Below are 25,638 nucleotides of genomic sequence, written 5' to 3'. Positions count from 1 at the left end.
GTGGCTCCATTCTTGATCTGGCCACACGGGGGACTCCCCATGGCTCAAGGTGGCCGCCTGCTTTCCCGCCGCCTGACCTTGCAGGAGTGGACCCCCAGCTCTGCCTGTCGGAGCGCCCCCCCTCAGGCTGAGCTCTTGCCTCTCTGCCTCCAGGGCTGCCCTGGTCCCTCTTGCTGGGCAGAATCCCATGGGCTCTGCTTCCTGTGGGCCCTGATCTTTCTGGTACAGTCCCCCCGTTCGTCAGAGGAGGTGGAGGCTAAGGCTGCAGGTTCCGGGGGCAGGGCTGCCCTGCAGGTGAGCAGGTGAGCAAGCGCCTTCCCCTCTGAGATCGGTTTCTCTGTCTGCCTGGAACGTTCTTCCCCAAATGTCCACGTGACACCCTGCCTTCGGCCCCTCCAGGTCTTTGCTCAGGCGGCACCTCCTGGAGGGGCCTCTCCGACCACCCCACCTATAGCAGAGTCCCCTTCTTGTGGCTTTGCAGAATGCACCTACCTGGCGTTACCTGGCGCGTCCTCCTGGTCTGCTTCTTTATCGCCCCCTCCCCCACTGGAAATCCCTCCTCCTGTGGAGAGCGTCTTATTTTTTGCTCACTGCCCCATCTCACCTTCTGTGCCGAGAAGGGGTTCCCTGGGGCATTCATTCATTCATTTTCTGAATGAATGAATTAAATGAATCTATAAAATGGGGAGAATAATAGCATCTCTCTGATGGGGAAGCTGTTGGGAGATGATGTGAGGTCACACTCGGGACGGTTTTAGCACAGTAGGGACTCATTCATTGTTAGCTGCCTTCTTACTTTCCTATTGCTACTAGGACAAATTATCACAAACTCCGTGGCTTAAGACAGTGCAAATTTATTATCTTACAATTGTGACGGTCAAAGTCCAAAATCGGTCTCCCTGGGCCAAAATCAAGGTGTGGCCAGGGCTGCGCCCCTTCTGGAAGCTCTAGGAGATGGCCCATTCCTTTGCCTTTTCCAAGGCCTGCAGGCCTTGGCTTGTGGCCCCTTCCAGCAATCCCATCCCTCCCACCTCTGCTTCCGTCATCACATCTGCCTCGGACCCTCCTGCCTCCCTCTTGGAAGGACAGTGGTGATGCCATCAGGCCCACTGGGATAACCTTCCCCCATCTCAAGATCCTTAGCTCGACCATCCCTCCTGCAAGCTCCCTTTGTCCTTGTAAGGTCACGTATTCACAGCTCTGAGTTTTAGGGCATGGGCCCTTTTGGGGGGACATTATTTTGCCTCCCTCGGCAGTGGTTATCAGTGTGCCGATGTATTAGCCAAAGGGGTGCTGGTGCAAAATATCAGAAATCTGTTGGCTTTTATAAAGGGTATTTATTTGGGGTAGGAGGTTACAGATACCAGGCCGTAAATCATAAGTTAACTTTCCTCACCAACGTCTATTTCCACGTGTTGGAGCGAGATGGCTGCTGACATCTGCCAGGGCTCAGGGTTCCTGGGTTCCTCCCTTTTAGGGACTTGCTTCTCTTTCCTCTGTGTGCTTTTTCCTGGGGCTCCAGCTCAAAACTCCAGCATCAAACTCCAAATCAAAACTCCAGCATCAAAATCTTCAACTCTGTCCTTTGCCATGCCTTTTGTGTGTGAGTCCTCACCCACAAAAGTGTGGGGACTCAGCCCCTACTAATGTGGCCCAATCAAAGCCCAAATCATAATTTAATCATGCCCAGGTACAGACCAGTTTACAAACATAATCCAATATCTATTTTTGGAATTCAAAACTATATCAAACTTACAGACGATAACTGACCTCCTCCATTGGACTGTCCTTCCATCTTCATTTCTGTATCTCTAGTTCCCTCATCAGAGTCTGGCACACCGTGGGTGCTCAGGAAGGTGGGGCGGGCTCCTAGGGCATGAGAGTCTCATGCGCATCTGTGCCCCGGCCACCCGGGGCTGGGCCTGGCACACAGAGGGCTCAGAAGTGCTTGCTGAGCGGAGTGGAATCCCAGGATGTGGCACAGGACCACACAGGACTTGCTTGCTTCAAGGGGAAGTGATTCGAGGGGCTTCATGGAGGCCAGTGGGGCAGGGACCAAGGCGAGGGGGCCCAAGGCAGGGAGGCATTGCAGCTGGGGAGGGAAAGAGGGGCTCATACCCCGCACAGGCTCCTTGCAGAAGGCCTTGGACTTGACTCCCTCCAGGGTGCGTGGAGCCTGATCTTCAGAGCAATCAAGAACAATATAATAAAACTAACACCCAAGGAGGACTTCAGACGTGACTTGACGTGGTGCAGCCACCCGGGAGCTGGGCTTCTGGGCTGGGAGGGCCTAGGCAGGTCACTACTTCTCTGTGCCTCGGTTTCCCATCTCTAAGGTGGGGAAGATGACAATAGAACCCACCTTGCAAAGGGCTAGTGAGGCTTGCATGAGTCAGCAAACCTCGTGGCCACAGTGTGAGCGAGATGGGAGGTTAGCGATGCGTGTGGGCTAAGACCCTTGGATGGCTTTGTCCTTGGCCATGTGCATTCAACAAGCACCTGCTGAACGTCCCCTACAACCGGGCCTGGTGCCAGGCTCCAGGGAGACAATGGGCCACAACTCAGCCTGGTCCCCGGTTTCACGGGGCTCTGGACTACCTGCCCTCCGGGTGGGAATTACTGTCGCCCGTTTTGCAGGTGAGAAAGCCCAGACCTGGAGATGCTAAGTACTTGCCTGGGGCCATGTAACCAGAAAGCTGTGGCGTCGGTATTTAAAGCCATACAGCGTGCAGTCTGGACCCCTGCGCCCTCTTCTACAGCGCCGGTGCCCAGGGCCCTGGAACTCTGCCCTGAATCTTTCTGGAAAACTTGGAAACGGTTTCGAAGCAGGGGTCTCCTCCCTCATTACGGCCGCCTCGGGAAGACGTGAAAATTTGGCTCTGATCAAATTAGGCCCAGGTTGTGGTATAACTTTCTATAGTCACCATAAAGCTAATAAACTAATAAATTAGACAGAATGAAAATATCATTGAGCAAGACTGCACACTAAAGCACTGCTGTAATTACATTCACGGCCAGGGCCAATCTCTCAGATTTTGCCTTGGCCAAGTTTCCTCAGCTCACCATGTCCCTAATAAGGCATAACTCACTCTATAAACATTAAATTGACTTATTTATTTTAAATTACAGTGGAACTGAAAACCACCTTGGTAAACCTATTCTCATGCATCTGCCTTCCTCGCGAACAGAGCCCAACGATTTTAGTTTGTAAACAAAAGAAAATATCCAGAGCCAGTAAGCCTCGTCCTCCAGCCCAGCCTGCCTGCCCCTCTCCTGCGACGATCCCAACGTTAGAGGTTTGACTCGCTCCCCGGGGGCTGGCGGAGGTCATCCCTTATGTATGGAGATGATTCATGCTTAATTAATAATAGTGATGGCAGCTAACATTTATGGAGTGTGCATGACCGGTGCCGTGGGCTGGGACCTCTGCCACAGCCTCCACACCAATGGATTTGTCGAATCTTGTAATTGCCCAGACAGGGCATCCTCTCGTGTGTCCCGCTTGGCAGAGAAGGAATCAGAGAAGGGAAGTGATTTGACGGAGGCCATGTGGAGAGTGAGTTGCAGCAGACCTGGGAGCCAGCCAGGGGGGTCTGAGGCTGAAGCTTGGTCCTTGTCACCCCCACACACACCCCACCACTCAGCAGCCTATCACAGGTGACAGCACGCAACAGGCTCATGGAAGCGGCTAGGAATTTGGACTTCAATGAGACCTCTTTCTTGGGTTGTGGGAGGAACTCTCAGCTTGGTGAGAATATCAATGATAGAGGCGATCACCAGGGGCCACTGGAGTCCACGGGCGTCTACCTGTCCCGGCTGATGGAGGCGGGGGAGGGACAAGGGCTTGGAAGGTTTCTCAGAGATGATGAGTGCTGGGAGATGGCTAGACAAAGAGATGGGAGGAAGGCATTCCAGGGGAGGGCACAGTGCAGGCAAAGACTGGGGGGAGCATTCAGACAGCTGGGGCTGGGTTGGAGGGAGGAGAGTGTGGGGGCACAAAGTGAGAGGAGCCTCGGCAGTGGGAGTTTTCCCAGTTCTTCTGCTTGCTCCGGCTCTGGTCCCACTCAGCCTCGCGGGCAGCCGCGTGATGCTCACTGGCTCGCATGGAACCAAGACAAGAGGGAAACTCTGGTTCTGCGGAGGAAGCCCTGCCACACCTGAGTCTAGACTTTGGATGGTAGATGATGGATGGATGGGTGGCTGGATAGGTTGGTAGGTGGATAAGTGGGTGGGTGGGTGCATAGATAAATAGATAAATGGTGGAAACCAGGATGCCTCACCAGAGAGGCACTCAGATACACCCAGCATAGCCATGGAATAGCTGGTGGACAGCCTCTCTGCAGCCAGCTCCTCACCTGTAAGATCGGAGTGGTGATGCTTTATTCTCAGTCCAGACTTCTCTAGAGACCCAAATGTTCAGCCCCATATCCAATATCTCTGTTCAAACTAACTCATGCTGTCCCCTCTCACCCGCTCCTTGCTCCTTTTCTCAGTGAAGGACCCTACCCTCTGCTTGTTGCCCAAGCCAGAAACTTGGGAATTATCCAGTTGTCTTCTCTACCTACTCACCATGTCCCACCATCATGTTCCATCTCCACTGCCTCCTGTATCTATTCCAAGCCTGATCATTTCTCTCTACTTGTCCAGCATTGCTCATCTCACTGCTGCAATAGCGTCCTGACAGGCTTGCCCATGCTCACTCTTGCCTTCCCTCATCCTGTTCTCTATGCAGCAACAGACCAAATCATGTCACAGCTCCACTCCCACCCCCCTTCCATTTCTTCAATGACTTCTACAGTTCACAGGAGAAAAACCAAACACCCTAACATGATCCAGAAGACACACATGGCCAGCCCCTGCCTACCTTCACCTCCTCCTCTCACGGTCCCTCCCTGGACACAGCCACACGGACCTTCCTTCACTTCTTCAATGACCATCACTTCTCTGCCCCCCACCCCGAGTCCTCTCCACCAGCCCTTCCCCACCACCTACCTGCCAAGTCCTGTTTCTCCTTCTAACCCCTGCTTAGAGGAAAGCTTTTCCTAACTCACCAGTATAGCTCAGTCAGATTCTCCTGCTATCAGCTCTACTAGACACCTCACAGAATTCATGGCACCATTAATTAAATACATATTTCGATGACTAGTTCCATCCCTGTCTGCATCACTAGAAAGTAAGCTCTGTGAGAGCAGGGATCATATCTGTATTGTCCTCTGCTGTTTCTCTAGTAATTACCCTTGTGCCATTGAACGGCCCATGATAGACAGTCAATGAAGAATTGTTGGATGAATCAGTGGGTAGATGGATAGATGTAAGGATGGATGGGTGGGTAAGTATATGAGTATGGGGGGTAGGTGGATGGATGGGTAGTTGAATAGATGTATGGATGTATGGATGGATAGTTGGATGGATGTGTGGATGGGAGGATGGTTAGGTAGGTGGGTGAGTGGGTGGATGACTATATGGGTGGTAGATGGATAGGTGGGTAGTTTGGATAGATGAATGGATGAATGGATGGATGGATAGTTGGATAGATGGGTGGATGGATGGATGGATGGATGGATGGATGGATAGTTGGATGGTTGGATGGATAGTTGGATAGATGGATATTTGGATAGCTGGATGGATGGACATATAGTTAGATGGTTGAATGGATGGGTGGATGGAAGGATGGATGGATCGGTAGGTGGATAATATATGGGTGATAGATGAATGGATAGTTGGATGGATAGATGAGTAGGTAAGTAGATGGATGCATGCATGCACTGAAGATTTAATGAGATGCTGTGTAAAAGCCCCCAGTGAAGTACCTGGCAGAGAAACGTCACTCAGTAAGTGTTTGTTGGGATGGAAACACAAAGCACCAGACTTGCTCCAGTGCAGATATTCCCACTAGCCTCTCAGACCCACTTTCGGGAAGGCAGAGCCCCTGATGGGAAACCAAGACCCAGAGCCAGTCCTGAGGCAGAGGCATGACTGAGGCCAATTGGAATCCTTGGCCCATGCCAGTCGCCAGGCCTGGGCTCTGCCAGGTGATGATGCAGAGGTCGGGCCAGGGCACCCTGGAGGTCTTGTTCTTGTCCAGCAGAGCCATCACCCTGTCCCCTCCTTCCCGGCATGGGCACAGCCACCACCAGGGCCACAGGGAGTGGGTCCAGGGCTGAGCGCTTGGAAGTGGAAATCCTCCACTTTTTTTAAGGATGAAGGTTTTTTTTCCTAAAGTGATGGAAAAATGCAGTGTCTACATTTTCAAAGATTGAATAAGATGGTAGCTTCTCTCTAATAATGTACTCAGCTGGTTTCATGTTCTTTTGACAATTCTAGTCTATTTTTTTATTGGAGAAGTTGTGGGCTTACAGAGCAATCATACATATATAAAACACAGGATTCCCATACACCATCCTATTATTAACACTTTTCATTGGTGTCACATTTGTTATAGTTGATGAAAAAACATTTTTATAATTGTACTTTTAACTATAGTCCAAGTTTAACGTAGGGGTCACAGTTTGAGTTGTGCACGTCCGTGGATTTATAAAATTTTTTAAAAATTCTAGTACCATATACAAAACCTAACATTCCCCCTTTTAACCACTAGTCAGATATGTATTTCAGTGCTGTTAATTACTTTCACGATGTTGTACGACCATCACCACCATCCATTACCAAAACATTTCCATTGTACCAAATAGAAACTATGTACATTTTAAGCCTTAACTCCCTCTTCCCTGTCCCCATCTCATTCCCTGATAGACTCTATTCCAGATTCTGACTCCATGAGTTTGCATATTCTAATAATTTCATAGCAGTGCAATCACACAATATTTATCTTTTTGTGTCTGGTTTATTTCATACATGATGTCTTCCAAGTTCATCCACATTGTCACATATATCAGAACTTCATTCCTCTTATGGTTAAATAATATTCCATGGCTTGTATGTACCACATTTTGTTTGCCCATTCATCAGTTCATGGATGGACATTTGGGTTCCCTCCATCTTTTGGCAAATGTGATTAATGTCACTATGAACATCAGTGTGCAAATATCTGTACAAGTCCCTACTTTCAATTCTTTTGGGTATACACCTAGTGATGGGATTGTGGGGTCATATGGTGATTCCATATGTAACTTTCTGAGGAATCACTAAGCAGTCTTCCTTAGGGGCCGCACCATTTTACATTCTGACCAGCCATAAATGTATATTCCTATTTCTCCACATCCTCTCCCACTCTTATATTTTACTTTTTTTTAAAAAATAGTAGTCACTCTAGTAGGTGTGAAATAGTATCTCGTGGTTTGGATTTGCATTTCACTAATGGTTAATGACACTGAGCATCTTTTCATGTGCTTTCTGGCCATTTGTTTATCTTCTTTGGAGAAATATCTATTTAAGTCTTTGGCTCATTTTTAAATTGGTTTTTGTCATTTTGTTGTTGCATTGAAGGACTTCTTTATATATTCTGGATAGTAAACACTTATTGGTTATGTAGTTTCCAAATATTCTCTCCACCCAGTCCTTGGGCATGGATCCACGGCCCTACCCAACTCTCTCAAAGAAGAGCAGATGAGAGATGTGTGACTGGAAGAGAACTTAACAACCACACCAAGCTGACAATGACAATGACGATGACAATGCTATGGCATGCTGGCTGCCAGGCGGGACTGTCCTAAGGGCCTGCCCTGTTTATCTCATTCCATCACTGTGCAAGCCAGTAAGCAAAGTATCATCTCAGATTTTAAGGTGGGGAAATGGAGGCACAGAAGGGTAGAGTAACTAGCTCAAGGTCACAGAGCTGGTAAGAGGAGGAGCCAGGGTTCAAAACAGTGCTCCAGAGTCCTGGCTCTTGGCCACATTTTGTCATCCACAGTGTTGATGCCGGCACAGTAGTGAGGTCTGAGGGCGCAGGGGAGAGGTCACCGGGGAAGCACACAGCTTCCTCGGGCCCGGGGCATGGGCACTTGGAATGGCCCTTTCCAAACCACGACTGTGAGCCACACCTTACTTTTGGCATTTCCCTGGGTCAGTGTCACTGTGAAGTGACGTTGCTGCGGGCAGGAGGGACAGACCCCAACACCTCCCCACCCCGGAGAGCTCCCTTTCTCCTCCTCACTTTGCCAGCACCACCGCCAAGAACACACCTCCTCCTTGCACTGGCAATTAGCAGAAGGAACAGATGGAGGAGGCTTGGTTGAAAGGGATGTGACCATTGAAACTCCCCAGCCTGCCAAGCCACGGCTCGCCTGGGCAGGCTTTGTCTCCACCGAGGGGCTGCTTGGGGCGGGGGTTGTTTGCTCAAACCACTGGCGGTAGCCGTGACTCCATTCGGCCCTCTTAAGGAGCTCTAACCCCATGGGCGTGGAGTGGGGGAGTCAGCTCTGGGGGTGGCTGCCCCCCACCTCCGCCAGGGCAGGGTCAACCCTGAGCCCCTGCTGACCCCAGCTCTGCAGCCCCTGCTGCTCGTTCGCTCTCTCCTCACTGGGCCTCAAACTGGAGACTCCCAGGCCGGGACACAGGGATTGTTTGACTCCAGGTCTATGATTCTGGCTTTTCTTTTTTTGTTCTTTTTTTCCCAGCTGGAAGATTTTTGGCTTTTCCTTAACAAGCAGAAGGTGTCAGCCCGCAGTCCTGAACTAGAACAATCCACCACCATCAGCAGTGGCTGGATTTAAACCAGGCAATGGTCTCTCCTTTCCCCACGGTCCACACCACTTTCTTTTGCCTGAAACTGTATCAATTATAATAGAATGTGTTTTGGCTGTGTGCAAAAAAGTAACCCCAATATGTTAGGCCTGAACCAGATAAAAGTTTATTTTTTCTCTCTCTTAAGAGTCTCTGGTAGCTGTCCAGAACTGGTAGATGCTCCATGGTATCAGAGACTCAGACTCCTACCTCTCGATTGTTGACTGGGCCTGGCCTCCATTCTCAAGGTCACCTCAAAGTCTAAGAAGACTGCTCCAGCTCCAGCCATTAAGTCCACATTCCAGCCAGCAGGAAGGATGAAGGGGAAGGAGAAGGATACCTTCCCTCCCTTTAAGGACCCTTTTAGGAAGTTGGGCATAACATTTCTGCTTATCCCATTGGCCAGAACTTAGTCCATGGCCTTCTAGTTGCAATGGTGGCTGGAAAGCATAGTCTTTTTGTTCAGTGGCCACATGTCCAATTAACAATCAAGGGTTCAAGTATATGACAAGAGAACAATGGCTTTTGAATTGTTTAACTTTCTTAGCCACCCGGAAGCCCCAAGCAGATGAGGCCCTGTCTTGACTTTGCCTCTGAAATTACTTCATCAGTAATTTCTTACTCATCTCATAAAGCTCTTCCATGGAATTCACAAGGGGACAATGGATGTAAAACTACCTAGGAAAGTTTGTGGCATTTAATATACGTTCTGTAATTGTCATTTATCCATTCTTCTCCAAAATACCCCCCCGCCGGCCCCCTCCCTCCCCTCCTTCAGGTCTTTGCTCAAATGCCCCCTCCTGGGAGACCCCTTCCCTGAGCACCCTGCAATTCAAAATTTTAGCCCCTGCCTGTACTCCCAGCACTCGGATTCCTGCCCCTGTCTTTATTTTTCTAAATACAAATAGAACCACCGACACATTATTTTTTAAAGTTAGCTTGGTTTATGGTCTCTAGTTCCCTCAACCAAAATACCAGCTCCGTGAGGGCAGGGATTTTCATCTGTAATGTTCACAGCTGTGTCCCCAGCACCGGAACAAGCCCTGGCCCTTAGTAGGTGCCCAGTTAACATTTGTTGAAGAAATGAATAAACGGCTATCTAGTGGCTTTCTTCTCTGAGTTAGGCACCATGTATGTGGGAGAAACAAGGCAGGGAACGGGGAACCTGCCTGTTTCCAAACCCCCACAGCATTGAGCCCAGAGCCAAACGCACTAGGAGAAACACCTTTACCTCGAATGGAATCCCGGGGCCAGCAAGAGCCCGGGCATTTACATTTTGTTTCCACGGAGAGGCTGATGGGGGAGTTGGCGGGCTCCTCCCCTCCCCTCTGCAGCACCCTGGGCGCCCTGGCCTGCCCTTCCCTGCTCTCAGCCCAGGAAGCTTAGGACAGTCGGGCATAATTGGGCTGCCCTACTTTTTAAGAGGACACAGATTGAAGGATTGGGTTTTGGTGGACTGACCTGTTTAAGGGCCTTAGAAGGGAGTGGGAGATTCAATTTTCCCCTGCTGAAGCACGGCTGTTTTTAGCTCGGCTTTGATGAAGCAGCGGGAATCGGCTCGGCCCGGGGTCGCGCATCAGCTGACCTGGTTGGGGAAGGCGTCCCGCGGGGCCACAGGCCCCGCTGCAGGTTTCCAGGGAGAGTAAAGAGTTGCTTGACCCGGCCGAGGTCAGGGTCCCGCTCTGAGGTGTGCCTGGGCCGTTCCAAGGGGCAGAGCGGCTGTCCAGGCCGCACTCCGGTGTTTGGTCTTACTGATGGACACCTGGAAAAAAGCACACCGGAGCTCCTGCCCCAGCCCTTCCACTTACTAGCTACGCGTCCTTGGACAAATTGCTTGTCCTCTCTAGGCCTCAGTTTCCTAAATTGTCAAGCCAGTTCTGTCACAGGTACCGAGTGATGTAATAGAGGTGGGCTGCCACTTCCGTCTCGGGCTTTGGGGGTCTTTCTGCTGGACGCCCTCTCTGCAGAAAGCTGAGCTGAGCGACAGCGGCACGGTGGGGGCAGGCCAGCCCAGCCCCCGGCAGATGAGACGAGGCCTCTCTGAATTGCAGTGCTCTGGCATCCTGCCTGCTTTTCAAGGGTCAAGAGCCATCCCCCTGAGCCTCTCCTCTGATCCTTTCCTCGAGCTGTGGTTGAAGAGATTGGCCTCTGGGCTGCTCTGGCCTCCTGTTAGAGGCAACCACGTGATGGATTCTTGCGGGATTTGGCTTCCAGGAAAAACGTGATCCCTGCCGACAAAGGGGTCTGCTCTTGGTCTGCGGAAGGTATAGCCAGACCGTGTGCTGTGCCCCCCTGTCCCTTGCTGGCAGGAGGCCCGGAGCTGACAGCTGGCCCCCTCAGCCGGCTCCGCCTGACCCCTTTCCATTCTGCTGCCCCTTTACCAGTCTTTCCAGTCTGGAGAAGTGGCTTTCCTTCTGCCGCCGACCATCTGTGGTATGCCCTCGCAGCAGCCCAGGCCATTCCACTGGCCACGTCCACCGTGGGAAGCAGTGGGTGTGGGGCTTAGGAGCAGGGATTCTGCAGCCTGACTGGAGGGTTCAAATCCCAACTCCGACATCCTCGGGCCGAGTGACGGTGAACAAGTTATCCATAACATCTCTGTGCCTCAGTTTCCTCATCTGTAAACCTAAAATGAGAATAACACCACCTGTCTCAGGGGACTGTTGTGAAGATGAAGTGAGCTTCGCAGACGGGGAAACTGAGGCACAGAGATGTCCAAGATCACGCAACGATCGCCTGTTTAAGCCGGGGGCATCGGGCGCACGGGAAGCTCTTTGCAGCCGCCAGCGGCCATTCTTCTTTCAGCGAGCTTTTGTGAGGGTGGATGAGATCCATCTTCAAAGCGTCTGGTACGGGGCTTGCACACGTTGGGTGCGCAGTGAATCTCTGACTAGTATGGAGATAAGGCACACACTGTCCCCCGGAATTGAGGTACAGAGTCACGGTCAAGCGACCCGACTGAGGCTGCACTCGGTGGGGGCGCGACCATGTCCACTGAAGAACCAAGCGACAAGGGACACAGGGAGCCAGGGCGCCCCCTCCTCGCCGTCCCCCACCGTCCCGCTGAAGGGGGGCTAGCTCCTGACAGGCTCGGGGGCTCGGGAGATGGCCTGTGTTTGCCATGCCTGCTCTCTCCCCTACGGCCAAGTGGAGAAGGACAGACAGACTCCTGTTAAAACCACAGCTCGCTGCAGGGGGAGAGAGGAGCGGAGCCCACAGCCGTGCTTCTGCGGCCTCGGCTTCCGCTCCGCTCGCGGTCCCCATCCGGGGCCTGGGTTCCCTCTGGCCCACCGCCTGATTTCTAGTTCTCCGCAGCCCAGGGTCTTCTCCAGGGATACCCGTGCCAGGCCCTGGGCCCACCGTGGAGGGGGAGGATGGGGGAGGCAGAAGGAAAGTGCGGAACCCTTGGCCCAACCCCCAGCCCAGACCCTGCGTTGGCTACACTGACCGGTGAGGGGCTAAATGGGTCAATCAGGACGTGGAGGAGGAAGTGGTTTCCATGGCAGCAGCAAGAGGCTGGAGAAGTGAGGCTGGAGAGGAAGGGGAGGGGGGAGAGAGGAGGGGAAGAACGGGAGAAATGGGGGCAGGGGGGTCAGCCAAAGACTCGGGAAAGGGTCGCTGGGTAGGAGAGAGAGGGAGGGCGGGGTAGGGATGGGGGCCTGAGGCTGGGGAAGGAGCAGGGATGGATGGCACGGAGACCCAGGCCCCCATCAACGAGGCATCCAGGGGGCAGAGCGGGAGGGCCCAGTGGACCCAGGGCTGTCTTCGCCCGGGGACCCAGGTACCAGCTCCGTGGGCTTGGGTGATCTGGGCCCCTCAGCGAGGCTCTTCTTGGTACTTCTTCAAGGATTCATCGTTGGAAAATGAAAGCCTGATTTCCAAGAGGCTGTTCCCCTTGTTAGAAGCTCGCACTGGTGAATCAAGGCCGCCCCCTCTGGAGCCTCTTCTGGGCCAGGAGTGACAGGGCCATGCACTTGAACTTGCTGGAGCCTCAGGGGCCAGGGCTCCCTGCAGACGCTGAGGTTCAGACAGGTGAAGTGGCTTGCCTGGGGTCACACAGGCCTGGGAGGCAGGGCTGGACTTGAAACCCCGAGCCAGCACCTCCCCTACCCACACTGTTTCCAACCCAGCAGTGGGGTTCCCTCTTTCCTTAGAGCTTAGGAGTTTGGGGTGGGGTGGGCCGGGGGAGGCAAGCGCTTCCCCTGGAGAGGGGCGACTCTTAACCATCAGCATCACGAGGGCATGCAGCTGCAGAAGCTGCTCTGCTGGTTCTAAGGGCTCAGGGGCCGAAGGGCTAACCCACAAAGTCTGGGGCAGGGGCAGGGCCCGAGATGGGGCGGGGAGGGACTGGGGGGGGAGGGAGGCCCCTGCCCCCTGCCCCCTCCTTCCCTCCCACCAGCGCTGCACTTGATTGGATGCCAGGGGTGTTTTGTACCCAGTGAGCGGCTGTGATGGAAACCGTTTTCAGGTTGAAAGGGGCTAGAATCACACTAATGGCTTTTTAAAGGCCCCAGAAAGCAGGGCTCGGGTGACCTCTGGAAAGAAGGGAGAAAACACACAAGGAGGAAGGAAATGAAACCGGCCGAGGTAACGATGCTCTGCCTGCGGCTTCAGTCCCTGCCTGTCGCTGGCGCCGCCCGACAGTCTGTTTGCACCTAACTGGCTCAGCTCAAGGGCCCATTTAGACCCGCAGGGCCCTGGATGGGCACCCTAGCCAGAGGGGACTGGCCGGGAGGCGGTGGGGGCCCTCTGGGGTGGGCTTGCAGCCTCAGGGAGCGATTCTGACCCATCCTCCTGCTCGGGTGAGGAAAGACAATGGACCCAAGCACCAGCCTGGGGGCTGGAGGCACCATTTACTTCTGGTTTGTGGAGACCCCCGACCCATTGAGAATTCTGTTTCTTAGAAGCCCAGCTGCAATGAGCACCTACTATGTGCCGGGTCCTGTATAAGGACAAGGTAACACTATGGTCCATTCTCAAACGGCCGTTGGCTCGCCTCCCTGGAGCCCTCGCTGGCTACCTGGCCTCTTCTGCCTTCACCCTCCACTGACTGCTGTCAGGGCCCAGGCAACCCATTCCGCTTCTCCTCGGTTTTCTCATCTGTTAAGTGTAGGATGAGCAGGTCACCCTAGTTAAACGGCCCGGCTGGCCTGGGAGATCTGGAAGCGTTCATCCGCCTTCCATGTTAAAGCAGCAGAAACCCCAGCCTCCTCTACCTGCTTCCCGAGCTCACAGGAGAGGGCGCTTGGCTCCAGGGACAGTCAGGTGCGTTCAGCAGCTCCTCTGCTGCTCTGTTCCCGTGGCCCCACTCCTCCCTGGGGAAGATCTCCCCAGCCTGCTCGTGTAAAGAGCTCGTTTCAGAGGAAACCCAGGGATTGGCCCAAAGGGGTGAGGGGATCATTCCTGGATTTCAGACTCTTCCATCCCCCTCTCCTTAAGGGTGAAAGTCCCTCCTGTCGGCAAGTCTCCCCCAGTGTATGGAAACCGCTGCGGCAGTGCTCAGGGCTCACCACCGCAGGGGACTCCGGGCCATCAGGCCAAGCAGAACGAGACGACTTGCCCTTGACCAGCGCTGGGGCCTGGGGTCCACGTTCTGGGGTGAGCTTGAGCAGAGAGCCACCTCCAGCAGGCCAAGAAGGCTGAAAGCACATCACCTCTTTAAAGTAGGAGGCCAGGGAGCAGGTGCAGGCTGGGCCCAGGAGGGCAGGGCACGAGGCACAGCAGCGAGTCGGTGCAGCGTGGGAGCCACGGGCTCGTGGTTTGTGTGGGGCCAGCTCGGTGGCAGCCCCTGGTGGATGAACTTTAGAACTCAAATAATTCCCCTTCAACAAATAAGCATCAGGTACCTGCTAGGTGCCAGAAACGTCTGAGCTTTAGGCTCCAGTAGTGGAGGCTTGGTGAAACCAATGGAAGGGACCACCCAGCCTGTCTGATGGGGGAGGACAAGGTTAAACAGATGGGTGAGGCTGAGGGGGAGGGAGGAGGGCTGAGCAGCTCTGACCAGCGGGCAACGTTGGCCTCACCTGAGGGCTCCTTAGAAACACTGGGCCCTCAGGCCTCACCTTGGGATCGGAACCTGCATTTGACCCAAATCTCCCGGTGATTCTTGTGCAAACTCAAGTTTGAACTCTATGTCCCAACACACTCCCAGGTTCTCACATAGAGCATCTCATCGGAAGCCAAGCTCCGGAGATGCCCTTTCTTGCCTGCCCCAACCCACTTCCCCAGGTCTACCAATTGCCACAAAGGCTTCCATCAGTCCTGCGGGGTGTCGTGCAGTCACCCAGGGCCTGTGAGGGGAAAGCAAGAGGAGGTGAGGGCAGCAGGGGAGGAGGGGTAGCCAGGCAGGCCTGAACCACCGGCCCCTTCCCAGCCATGCTTGACTAACTGTACAGGTGTGTTGGGGGGTGGGGACAGACCTCACCCCTCCTTTTATTTGAGGGAGCAGCAAACCTTTCTAGGTGTCTTATTAGCAAACATACCAAGAGTACCCAGAGCTGCCAGAAATTTTATGGCGGTTTTTATTAGCTCTGCCAAGGTGGAGCAGACAGTCTGCAAATGTTGCCCTGGAATCGCAGAGCCTTGACCCTGAACTTGGAGAGTGAGCAAGTGTTTTTAGGGAGGGTGAAATAAAGCCCTGAGCCTCCGGAAATGTACAGTCAATAGGGAAAGCACGGCCCCTGCACGGACAGTAAAGCTTCCTAACTTCACACTTGGGATCCTTCCAGCAGGGATGATAGAGAGCCGAGCTACGGCAGCGCTGGGCTAGTAAGACTGCAGGGGGTCTGTTTAACCTACTTGCAAGGACCAGCTAGCTCCCAGTCCCTTAGAAGCTCTGTTTCCATGCAAACAATGGTTCTACAAATGAAAAGTCTCTCTCATCTCTCCATTAAAGCAGAGCCTGAAAGGAGCAATCCCTACCTGAATCTTCTCTGTTAGCCCAGAATGAGGTACCTTGTATATAAATGAAGACGTTTGAATTTCCAAATGCTTTCAAATAGAGTAGATTATAAAAGTACGGTCCTGACAAGTCTTCCCACTGGATTGCTGACTTTCGGCGAGTGATGCGTCGCTCAGCTCTTTTCCGCCCCGCAGCCCGCCCTCCCTTCCCCCTTTCTGCACCTGGGACAGATCTTGGAGGGACTTTCAGCCAGACTGAGCTTGGGCTGGATCCTCCAGTGGGCGGAAGGCCAGGGAACGGTCCAGTTGTGAAGACTCAGACCAGATCTTCCCTGGAATGAAGTTGTTGGGGAGGGAGTGGACCGGAAGCGCCTCAGGGCAGGGAAATGGTGCGAGAAAGAAGACTGTGGACGGGCCAGGGCTGACAGCAGAGGCGGATGGCGTGGTAGTCCCCTGTCCCACAGCCAAACCCGAGGGGAAATTAGAGGAAATGTATATCAGATGCTCCAACACAAATGGGTGCGCATTTCCCATTGAGAAATCAGCCGACCTTTCAGGACTTACTGTCTGGTTTTGAAGTTCAAGGCAAATTGAGAACAGCACCGTAGAAAGTAGGAATGGGGTGAGGATGGGGGGAGTGGATAAGCTGCTGCTAGAGAAAGACACACCCCAGCCGCATGCACAAAAAGACAAAACGTAAAAAGCCAATGATCCCGCAAACGATGACTTTGGAAAACAGTTTGGCAGTACCTTAAAAAGTTAAACATATACCCAATCATGCCACTCCTCAGCATTTACACAAGAGAAATGAAAGCATATCACGCAAAGACTTGTACGAGGATGTTCTCAGCAGCTTTATTTGTGACAGCTCAACACAGAGAGCATCTCATGTGCTCATCGGCACGAACAATGGCTATGTGGATAAACAAAACACGGCACACGGCTCAGCAATAAGCGGGAACCAGCTATTGATAAAGGCAACAGCATGCATGAATCTCAAAGTAAAGATGATTAGTGAAAGCAAACAAAAAAAACTGTACCCACCCTGTGGTTCCATTTCTATAAAATGCTAGAAAATGTGAGCTAATCCAGAAGGACAGCAAGCTGAACAGTGGTTGCCGGGTAATGGGGGCGCGGGGGGAGAGAGGGAGTACAAGGGGCACCAGGAAACTTTGGGGGGTGATGGACCTGTCCACTACCTTGATTGTGGCAGTGGTTACAACAATTTACACATATGTCAAAAGTCAGCGTAGATGTACACTGTAAATATGGACAGTTCATTGTACACCGGTTATACCTAATAAAGCTATAAGCAGGTTTTTTTTTTAAAGGCAAGGCTCCCATGAGGCATTTAGTGTAGGGGCACACCAGCCCAATGCATTGGCGGGATGACACTGCTGTTTGTTTACGATGACCTTGACACTGGGCCAGGTTACTCCACCTCCAGCCTGTTCCATCTAAGGACAGGGAATGTAATGCAGATTCCATAGAAAAGGCTCCCTTACGCTGTTGCCATTTAAACATTTTGCTTTATCTGTCTTTTGTTCCCCTTTATACACCCAACCCTGCACACAGTGCCTGGCACATAGCAGCACATCATAATTTGTTTAAAAATTGAATCAATTAATGGTGTAGGGGCAAGAAAATGTTAAGCATCTGTAGGCCACCAGGCTCTACTCTAAGCATATTTTCATACATTCATCAGTTTAGGCTTCAGTTCCCAGGAAAAGGTGCTTTTTTGGATCACCTGTTACCAGCAATCCAGGAAAAGTAACTAAAGGGCCCATTCCCTGGTTGCACCTGGTGCCCCTCCACCCCCACTCCCTCGTTCACTCCCGTCTCTGAGAATCTAGGGCTCTTCGCAGTGGAAAGACAAAGCCACAAAGGGAAAAATGATCAGAGGCTAAAATCACGGTGGGTGAGGAGAATGTGAGCACAACTTGCTCGGCAAACCCCAGTCATCGGAAAGAAGGGGCCGGCCGGAAGCCAGGAGAAGGGAATTTAGGAAAAGAAAAGGCCGTCCTGTTTCTCCCAGCAGGGCAGGAGCGGGCGGCACTCATTACCTGGAGAGGCTCAGAACAGAGACGCTCAAGAGCGGTGGGGGCAAGTGACACCAGAGAACTCAGATTAATGTGCTGATAAGGAAGACCTGGGGGGAGGAGAACTGAGGGCCAGTCCAAAGAGCTTCCACCAGGTTTGGGTTCGAATCCTGAACCCACTTACTCACCTTGTGACTTTGAGCATGTCTCTCTTCTCTCTTTGTCTCGGTTTCCTCAGCTATACAACGGGGATATAATATTATTATTGTTATAGAATACCGCAGTGCAGTATATTTTATATTATAATGTTATTATGTAATGCTATAATACAGCATTATTCTAGGGTAATAGCAAGCATTCAGTGAGTTAGGGTAAAATGCTCAGCTTAATGCCTCCCATTGCTGCCATGCCCCAAGGGTTGATGTTAGGGCACCCATTTATCATCTGGAGAAACTGAGGCTCAGAGAAGCCCAGGGGCCTTGTGGGAGGTTACCCACCTGGTCAGGTACAAGCCAAGAACAGAGTTCCTAATGCCTGGTCCAGGCTGTTCCTGCCACCCTTGTCCAAGCAGTGGATATTCCCCAAGCACCTGGGAGGAAAGACAGACAAATCAGTTACAAGGCAGCAAGATAGGAACAGGCTCTTCCAGGGGGAGGTGGCCCTGGGGAGGTGGAGGTGAACTCCGGCCACACAGCAAGCAGGGTGGTCTGCCTGGTTGAGGCAGCATTTGAATGTAGAACATATCTAGCTCCTGTCCCTCGGGTGTGCACGCCATGCCAGCTCTGAGCTGAGCTCTTGAATTATCCCATGTAATCTCCTTAATAGTCTGATGAGGTCGTATCACAGATGGGGAAACTGAGGCTAGGAGAGTGGCATGCTTTTTCCAGGTCACACAGCTAGTCAGTGATGGGCCTTCTCGGCCTATTTTTAACCACAGTACTGCACTGCCAAACTTTGAAAGATGGCTAGAGGCTCTCCGTGTGGACAAGAAAGGCAAGGGCATTCATTCCAAGCAGAATTAAAAGCAGGGGCAAAGGCCCGGGGGCAGAGGCCAAATCTTCGTATTCACCCCTCCACCCCCATCCCAAGGCTTGGCAAACGGCCTGGCACATAGTAGGCCTCAATACCTGTGCTGCAGGTGGATGCCCCACCATCCTGGCCCCAGGCCCAGCAGAGGCCCCCGTGGCCAGCCCTTGGTGGCCTCACCGACAGGACCCCTCGCCCTTCCTGTGCCCTGCTTTTCAAAAACGCAATTACTGGCCCTTCAGAAGCGCTGTCAGCGTTGGTAAACTCCAGCCGCTAAACCGCACTGCCCCGATCGCTCCAGAAACCTTTGCAGTTATTAATAGTGTATCGATCGCAGCCCGTTGCTGATGAGAGGGGCCCCCCTCACCCCACCCCTCGGGTCCCTGCTCTCTGCAGAAGGCCTTCTCCCCAGCATGCAGATCAATGCCACGCACTGCTGGAGAAAGGGAGTCTCTGGGCCACTTAATCCACTCTAGGAGAGTGACAGTGGAGGCAGAAGCTCAGGTGAGAAGAGGTGGGTTGATCCAAATCACCGCTGTGACCTGGCAGCCGTGGGATCTGCAGGAGGGAACCGGAGTTGGCTGCAGGTGGAGAGGGGGCTACACTTGGTTTCCAGCAAAGGGTGAGACTGTGTCCTCTGTACTCTCCCCACCCAAAGGTCTCACCATCGCCCATTTAACAAGTATTGATGGAGCTCCTACAGTGGTGGCAAGCACTGTCCTGGGCACTGGGATCCACTGATAAACAGACACTTACAGACTCTGCCTGCATGGAACTTATTGTGAATGGTGGGAGGAAGGGAACATTCAATAGTCGCAAACCTAATATGTTAATAAGTAACAGTTTGGTCAAGTGGAAGAAGAAATTTTAATAACTAGCAAGAAGGTATGAGGAGACCTACTGTATCAGCTAGCTGTTGCTGTGTAATAAACCATCCCAAACCCTGAGGGCTTAAAGAACAACCATTAGTTATTGCTCCTGAGTTGGCTGGGCTCACTCCTGTATCTGCTGGGGCCTCTCTCCACGTGCTCTCGTCCTCCAGCAGGCCCTTCAGTGGTTTGTACTCAGAGCAGAGGCAGGGCATCAGAAGGAGAGAGAAAGAGTCTTCCCGAGGCTGGGGCTTGGACCTTGAGGGCCATCACTTCTACCGTGCAGTATTGGCCAAAGCAGGTGGCACGGCCAGCCCAGGAGTGGGGAGCTAGACTCCACCTCTTGATGGGAGGAACTGGAGAGGCACATTGCAAAAGGCCTGGAGAGAAGGAAACTATTAAATCCGGGGCCATCAAAGCAATCCATCAGCTGCACTCAACCAGTCCAGGGGACAGTGGAGATGTCTATAAGAAAGCCCGTTTCTTTTGTAGCTTGAAGGATGTGCCCAGGGGAAGAAAGTGCAGCATTCAGAGGAGAAGAGAATGTAGCAAGTAAGGGCCCTGAACCAAAAAGGAACTTGGCTAACTGCAACGTGGGATCCCAGGCTAAATCCTGGAACACACCTTAGTGGAAAAACTGGTAAAATCCAGATGGAGTCTGCAGTTTAGTTAATAGAAAGGTACCAATGCTGGTTTCTTAGTTTTGATGAATGTGCCATGGCCAGGCAAGAGGCTAACAGAGGGGAAACTGGGTGAGGAATGCAGGAATTCTTTGTATTACCTTTGCAATTTTCTCTAAATCTAAAGTTATTCTACAATAAAAACTTTATTTTTTAGGAAAAAAAGCTTGGCATGGGGGAGGAATGGGGAGCAGCTACCTCCCCCGAGGCTGGAGCTGGAGAGGGGGAGGGCTTGAGATTAGACGTGGCTGGAGATGGGGAAGGGCTGCCCGGAGCTGGGCCTTCTTGGTGAGATTAGATTGTGATCTTTGTCTTAAGAGCAGAGAGGCCTCTGAAGGACTTTAGGTAGGGGAGTAACATTGATCTGATTTGAATCTGAAAGGAGCTGGACCAGGGCTTCTTCACCTTTTTTGTTCCACGGACACCTTTGCCAGTCAGGGGAAAACCACGGGCCCCTTAGTAAGTCCACACTGTACTGTGTATTATTTAATAAATATATCACACCCGTACCAATATATCCCCACAAGAATAATGCTTTCTTGAAGTGAAATTTGAGCTCATTGACCCCTTGTTAAGCACCCCTGATCTAGATTCTACGTGGAGTTTTGGGAAGGAAATTAGGGGACCAGTAAACCATCTGTCTCCATAGGGCAGGTGAGAAGGGTGGCAGTGGAGACTGAGAGGAGCAGGTGGACTTGGGACATATTTAGGAGGTGGAATTCCCAGGCCTTGGTCCTTCACTGCATCTGGGGACTATAGGACTGGGAGACTTGGGCCAGTGTTGAGAGCAGGGTCACTCGTGGGGCTAGGGGACCCAGGGGAAGGAATATTTGGGGTCACAGAAATAGTCATAAGTGTGAACTTCTTTATAAGGTACCACTCCAGGTGTCCCCTGAGCTGTCTTCTATACCACCTGTGTGATGTCCCCCACATGTCGCCAAGCATGTCACCTGAGCACAACAGCAGGTTAGCAATTGCCTAAGCGTCACACCTGTGTCCTTATCACATAAACACATCTTCAGCGTGTATTACCTGTGTGGTGGTAACCTGCGCATATCACCTGTGTGTCAGCCATGCCATTATTACCTTATTACATCACCTGGATAGCCGCCAGCTACGCATGCACCCGGAGCCTGTTTCTTTAAGAAGCTGTCCCCTTAGCACGTCACCGGCACACCTGTCACCTACGCAGATGTCACCTAAACACATCATGCTGGGTGACTGTCGCTCAGTAGCAGTACTGACAGTGAGGCTATTTTTCCAGTCTAGCTGAGCTACAAACAAAACACTTCCCCGAGGGGAGACCGAGCCCCTGCTGTTTCCGCTGTCGCTGGCTGAGTGGAGGGAGGCAGCGGCCCCTCAAAGCCTCCCTGATGAAAAGCTCCCGTTCTTTACGTCCTTCCTGACAGTCAGTAGACCAGATGTCAACCTCTGTGTATTCTATGCAAATGAAGGTGTTTGCTTATGCTACCGTGTGCTGGGTGGTGGGGAGGGAAGGGAGGGCCCGGGACGGCTGGCTCAGCTCAAGGAGACAGCATGCAAACAGCGCTGGGAGGCCAGGTGCGTGGGGGAGGGGGAAATGGGGGGAGACAGTCAGTCATAAGGAAGACGGAGCTGGAAGACAAGGATGAGAGGGAGGGAAACAGCTGAGATGAGAGAAACAAGAGTGAATCCGAGGTAAATTGCTCAGCAAAACCAGATGGAAGAGAGAGGCGAGGCTTAGCCTGGTGGAGTGGGAAACGCATCCACGAGAGGAGGGGAAGGCCCCTCCCTTCTCGGGGCGGCAGGCCTGGGACGCACAGCCAGGGCCCCAGCGCCTGGCCATCGCCCTCGCTCACCCCCGGGGGGTTTCTGAAAGGACTGACGGGCCAGGTAGCTGGGGGAGGGTGCCCCGGTCGGCGGGGGTGCCGTGAATACGAGCTTCCTCCACCGACGCTCTGCCAGGACTTGAAAACCTGTCAGACCCGAGCAGAAGCTCCAGCTCCTCTGGGTTGTGGCCAGAATAGGCTTTCCCGGGCCCATGATTAGGCCCGGAGAAGGCTGGGACTTGCGGGGGGACACCAGCCTTCTCGGATGCAGCCTCTGTAACTCCGGCCGGCGCTCTTCCCTGCTCAAACCACCCAGATCCCACTTGTCAGGAATTTCCGCTCCCACATCAGAGGATGAGGGCACAAGATTTCATGGTCCCCCTTCCCATGGGATGTGATCTTGGGGAGACAGCACTGCATTTAAACCTGCCTGAAGCCCTGTGAAGATCAGCCCCATTTTCCCAGGAAATGGAGGCTCAGAAAGATGACACGACTTGCCCAAGGTCCCACAGCTTGTAAACAGCAGGGCCAGGACTTGAACTTGGATCTTTCTGACACCGTACCTGGAAGGAAAGAGCTGCCCTTTGGGCATCTTCCACGGGGAGAGACAATAACATACCAGCTCATTTTAGCATGGTCTGACCCCGTGAGTGCTGTAGAAGCATCTAGAACAGAAGTCTCCAAACTGTAGCCTGCGGGCCAAATCCAGCTCTGGCCTGTGGTTGTCCAGTGTTGAAACAAGAATGCTTTTTTAAGCACATTTAACTGGTTAAGAAAAATAAGAATGACACTTCATGGCACATGGAAATGACATGAAATTCAAATGCCAATGTCCATAAATAGAATTTTATTGGAGCCATGTGATTGGCTTATACACTGTCCGTGGCTGCTTTGCTGGTACAAGAGCAGAGCGGACAGGTCGTGACAGAGACCGTGTGGCCCACAAGGCCCAAATTATTTACCATCTGGAAAAGCCTAGAAGGTTTGAGGGGGCCTTTCCCTGTGCTCTGACAAGCCACCTGTTTTCCCAGGTGACTTGGGTGCACTGAGCAGCTTCTCTGCCTCCTGACCACTGGAATGTGGGCGCTGGGGACAGGAATCTTATTCTGTTTCTTCTCAACGTCCCCATGGCTGGCACAAAGTGGCCGCATGGCGGTGAGGGAAGAATCCAAATTTGCATCATGGCTCTTACTAGCTGCGCTGGGGCAGGCCGCCGTCTGAGCTCAGTGTCTGTGTTTATGAAGTGGGCGAGGAGATCCCTGCTGGGAATGGTCGCAAAGAGGGTGACGTCCTAGGTGGCCGCTCTGAGCCGGCACCTGGCAGGTCTGCTCTGTGCGGGCACCTCCTCCCCGCAGCTCCCCTGGGAGTGGGTGCCGTCACCCTCCCGAGCTCGCGAGGCTGGAAGGCTATCTGGGCCGGGGCCCACCACGCGGGCTGCACGCAGAGCCCGCGCCTTCCCCGCGTGGAGCGCGCAGCACAGTGCGGGGCGTCCGGCTGGTGCTCAGTGAACGTTCCCCTCCTCCCGGCACAGCGCACAGGCACGTGCTCAGCCCAGGCAGGGGCCGGGCGAACGGAGGCCGAGCCGGTGAGACCTGGGGCTCCTTCCCGCCCCAGAACGGCGCGCCCTCACACTTATCCTCTTCATGCCCACAGGCTGCCCGAGGTCCGGATCTCGGACAATGGTCCCTACGAGTGCCACGTGGGCATCTATGACCGAGCCACGCGAGAGAAGGTGGTCCTGGCTTCAGGCAACATCTTCCTCAACGTCATGGGTGAGTGCGGGGCCCCCGGGGTTTAGCGAGGTGCTTTCTGTGTGAGCACGTTGTGCGCATATGTGTGTGCGCAGGTGTGACTGTGCGTGTGAAGTGTGCGCTCCTACAGGGGCTGTCCTGGAGCCCGCCTACCAAAAGCCACATCATGCCGGTGGCGGACACTGCCCTCCTTTGCCGCCCCAGCCCTCCAGGGGCAAGGAGGCCAGACTGTGCCGGCGGGTGAGCGGGGTGGCCTGGCCACCCCAAACCTCCCTCTGAAGGCCTCCTTGGCACCCCAGATACTCTGGCCGCAGGAAGGCAGGGGCTGTGCCATATCCCTGGATCCTCGAGGCTCGGTGCTAGCCCCGGCACCTTGGAGGAGCTGCCACATGTGGGCTGGAACGAAGGGGCCACTGAGAGTGATGAGAGCTTCCCGAGGGCAGCAGGCTGCCTCAGTTTCCACTTCTGCAGGATGGGGGCGGGATGGAGGCTCCTGGATTGCTCGTGCACCATCCAGCTCCAGGCCTGCGACCCGGAGAGGGTGCAGCGGTGGCATACGGACACCTTTTCTAGGCTGATGCCAAGAGCCATGTCCAAGGAGCAACAGGGCAGGGAAAGTACAGGGGAGGGGTGCCCTGGGCAGTCCGAGGGGGCGGCTCAGAGGCGATGCCCACTGGCTGCGGCCACAGCTGCCCCCGGCCTGTGCTCCCCCTGCCCCTCCCCAGGCCCTTCCAGGGATGCTGAAGGACGCGGTGACGTAGGGAAGCGCGCCGGGCTGGGCAGCAGGGCCCCTGGTCCTGACCCTGGCTCTGTCACTAGCTGTGTGTGTCCTTGGGCAACTCTAAGCCCATCACAGCCTCAGTTTCCCCATTTGTAGAAAGGTGTTTCTCCAAGTGGTCTCAGAGCCCGTGCCTGCCCAGGCGTTCCTGTCGGGCCCCCCTGCCGCCGGCGCCGCTCCTTGCCAGCAGTCCTGGGGACTCAGCCGCCCTTGGGGCTCTAGGTTCTCTGATTCTCTTAGCAAATGACATTTACCAGGGAAACAACGAGGCCTGCCCTGCTCAGGCAATCGATGAAGTCATAAAGGCCCCACTGAAAGTGCTGCTTCTAGAGAAATTAAAAACCTCCAAAGGTCTCTGGAGAGACCTGCGCTGCGTAGAGTTTCCGGTGGAGCAGGGGGCTGCGCTAAGGAACCGGCAGGAGGTGGGGCCATGAGGGGGATGGGGGTCCTGGGGGGATGGGGACCATGGGGGGATGGGGACCATAAGGGGATGGGGACCATGGCTGTGGGGGCTGTGGAGGGGGTAGGGGCTGCAGCAGGGGTGGGGGCTGTAAAGGGGAAATGGGTCTGTGGCTGGGCCGAGGGGGTCGTTGACTCCCTGGAGTTCCCTCTAACAGGGACAAGGCACATTCTTGGTTCCTGAGCCCTGGCTGGGTAGACCAGGGAACTGGGCAAAGAACAAACTCAGTTTGCACAATTAAGGAGCTCCCTGTCTGAGGAGAGAAAGAAACCGGCACTCAATCTTTGACTATGTGCTACTCATAGTCAACTGGCACTCAGTCTTTGACCTACTATGTGCCAGGTGCTTAGCAAACACTTTTGAACAGGACCAGGTCCTGGTCTCTAGGGAGTTTGTGTGTGAGGCAGACATAAATCACCTGCCTAGGCAAATAAATGAGCTGCGTGTGAATGGCAATAAATACTGGGAAGAAAATAAAGCAGGGGAATGGGATAGAGTGACTGCAGGTGGGTGGCTGCTGGTTTTAGGAAGGGGACTCAGAGAAAGCCCCTCTGAGGCCACTGGGTGAAAGCTGGATATGCATGAAGCCATTTAGTCCTCCCATCCAACCCAAGGGTAGTACTAGCATTTATACCAGGGTTCAGA

General features: G+C 53.4%; 1 protein-coding gene across 2 annotated transcripts in view; it reads left to right on the top strand.

Moving 5' to 3' along the window:
• IGSF21 (immunoglobin superfamily member 21) overlaps nucleotides 1-25,638 on the top strand; it is a 271,428-nt gene that overhangs the window by 197,111 nt on the left and 48,679 nt on the right. For both annotated transcript variants that reach the window (XM_071217753.1, XM_058304278.1), the window contains exon 4: nucleotides 23,658-23,776. In XM_071217753.1, coding sequence (XP_071073854.1) covers nucleotides 23,658-23,776 — 119 coding nt within the window. The remainder of the gene's footprint in view (nucleotides 1-23,657; nucleotides 23,777-25,638) is intronic.

Source organism: Dasypus novemcinctus, chromosome 9 (assembly GCF_030445035.2).
Source record: "Dasypus novemcinctus isolate mDasNov1 chromosome 9, mDasNov1.1.hap2, whole genome shotgun sequence".
NCBI lineage: Eukaryota > Metazoa > Chordata > Mammalia > Cingulata > Dasypodidae > Dasypus > Dasypus novemcinctus.
Note: the sequence above shows the minus strand (reverse complement) of the source record. Positions and strands in the feature narration are given on the sequence as shown.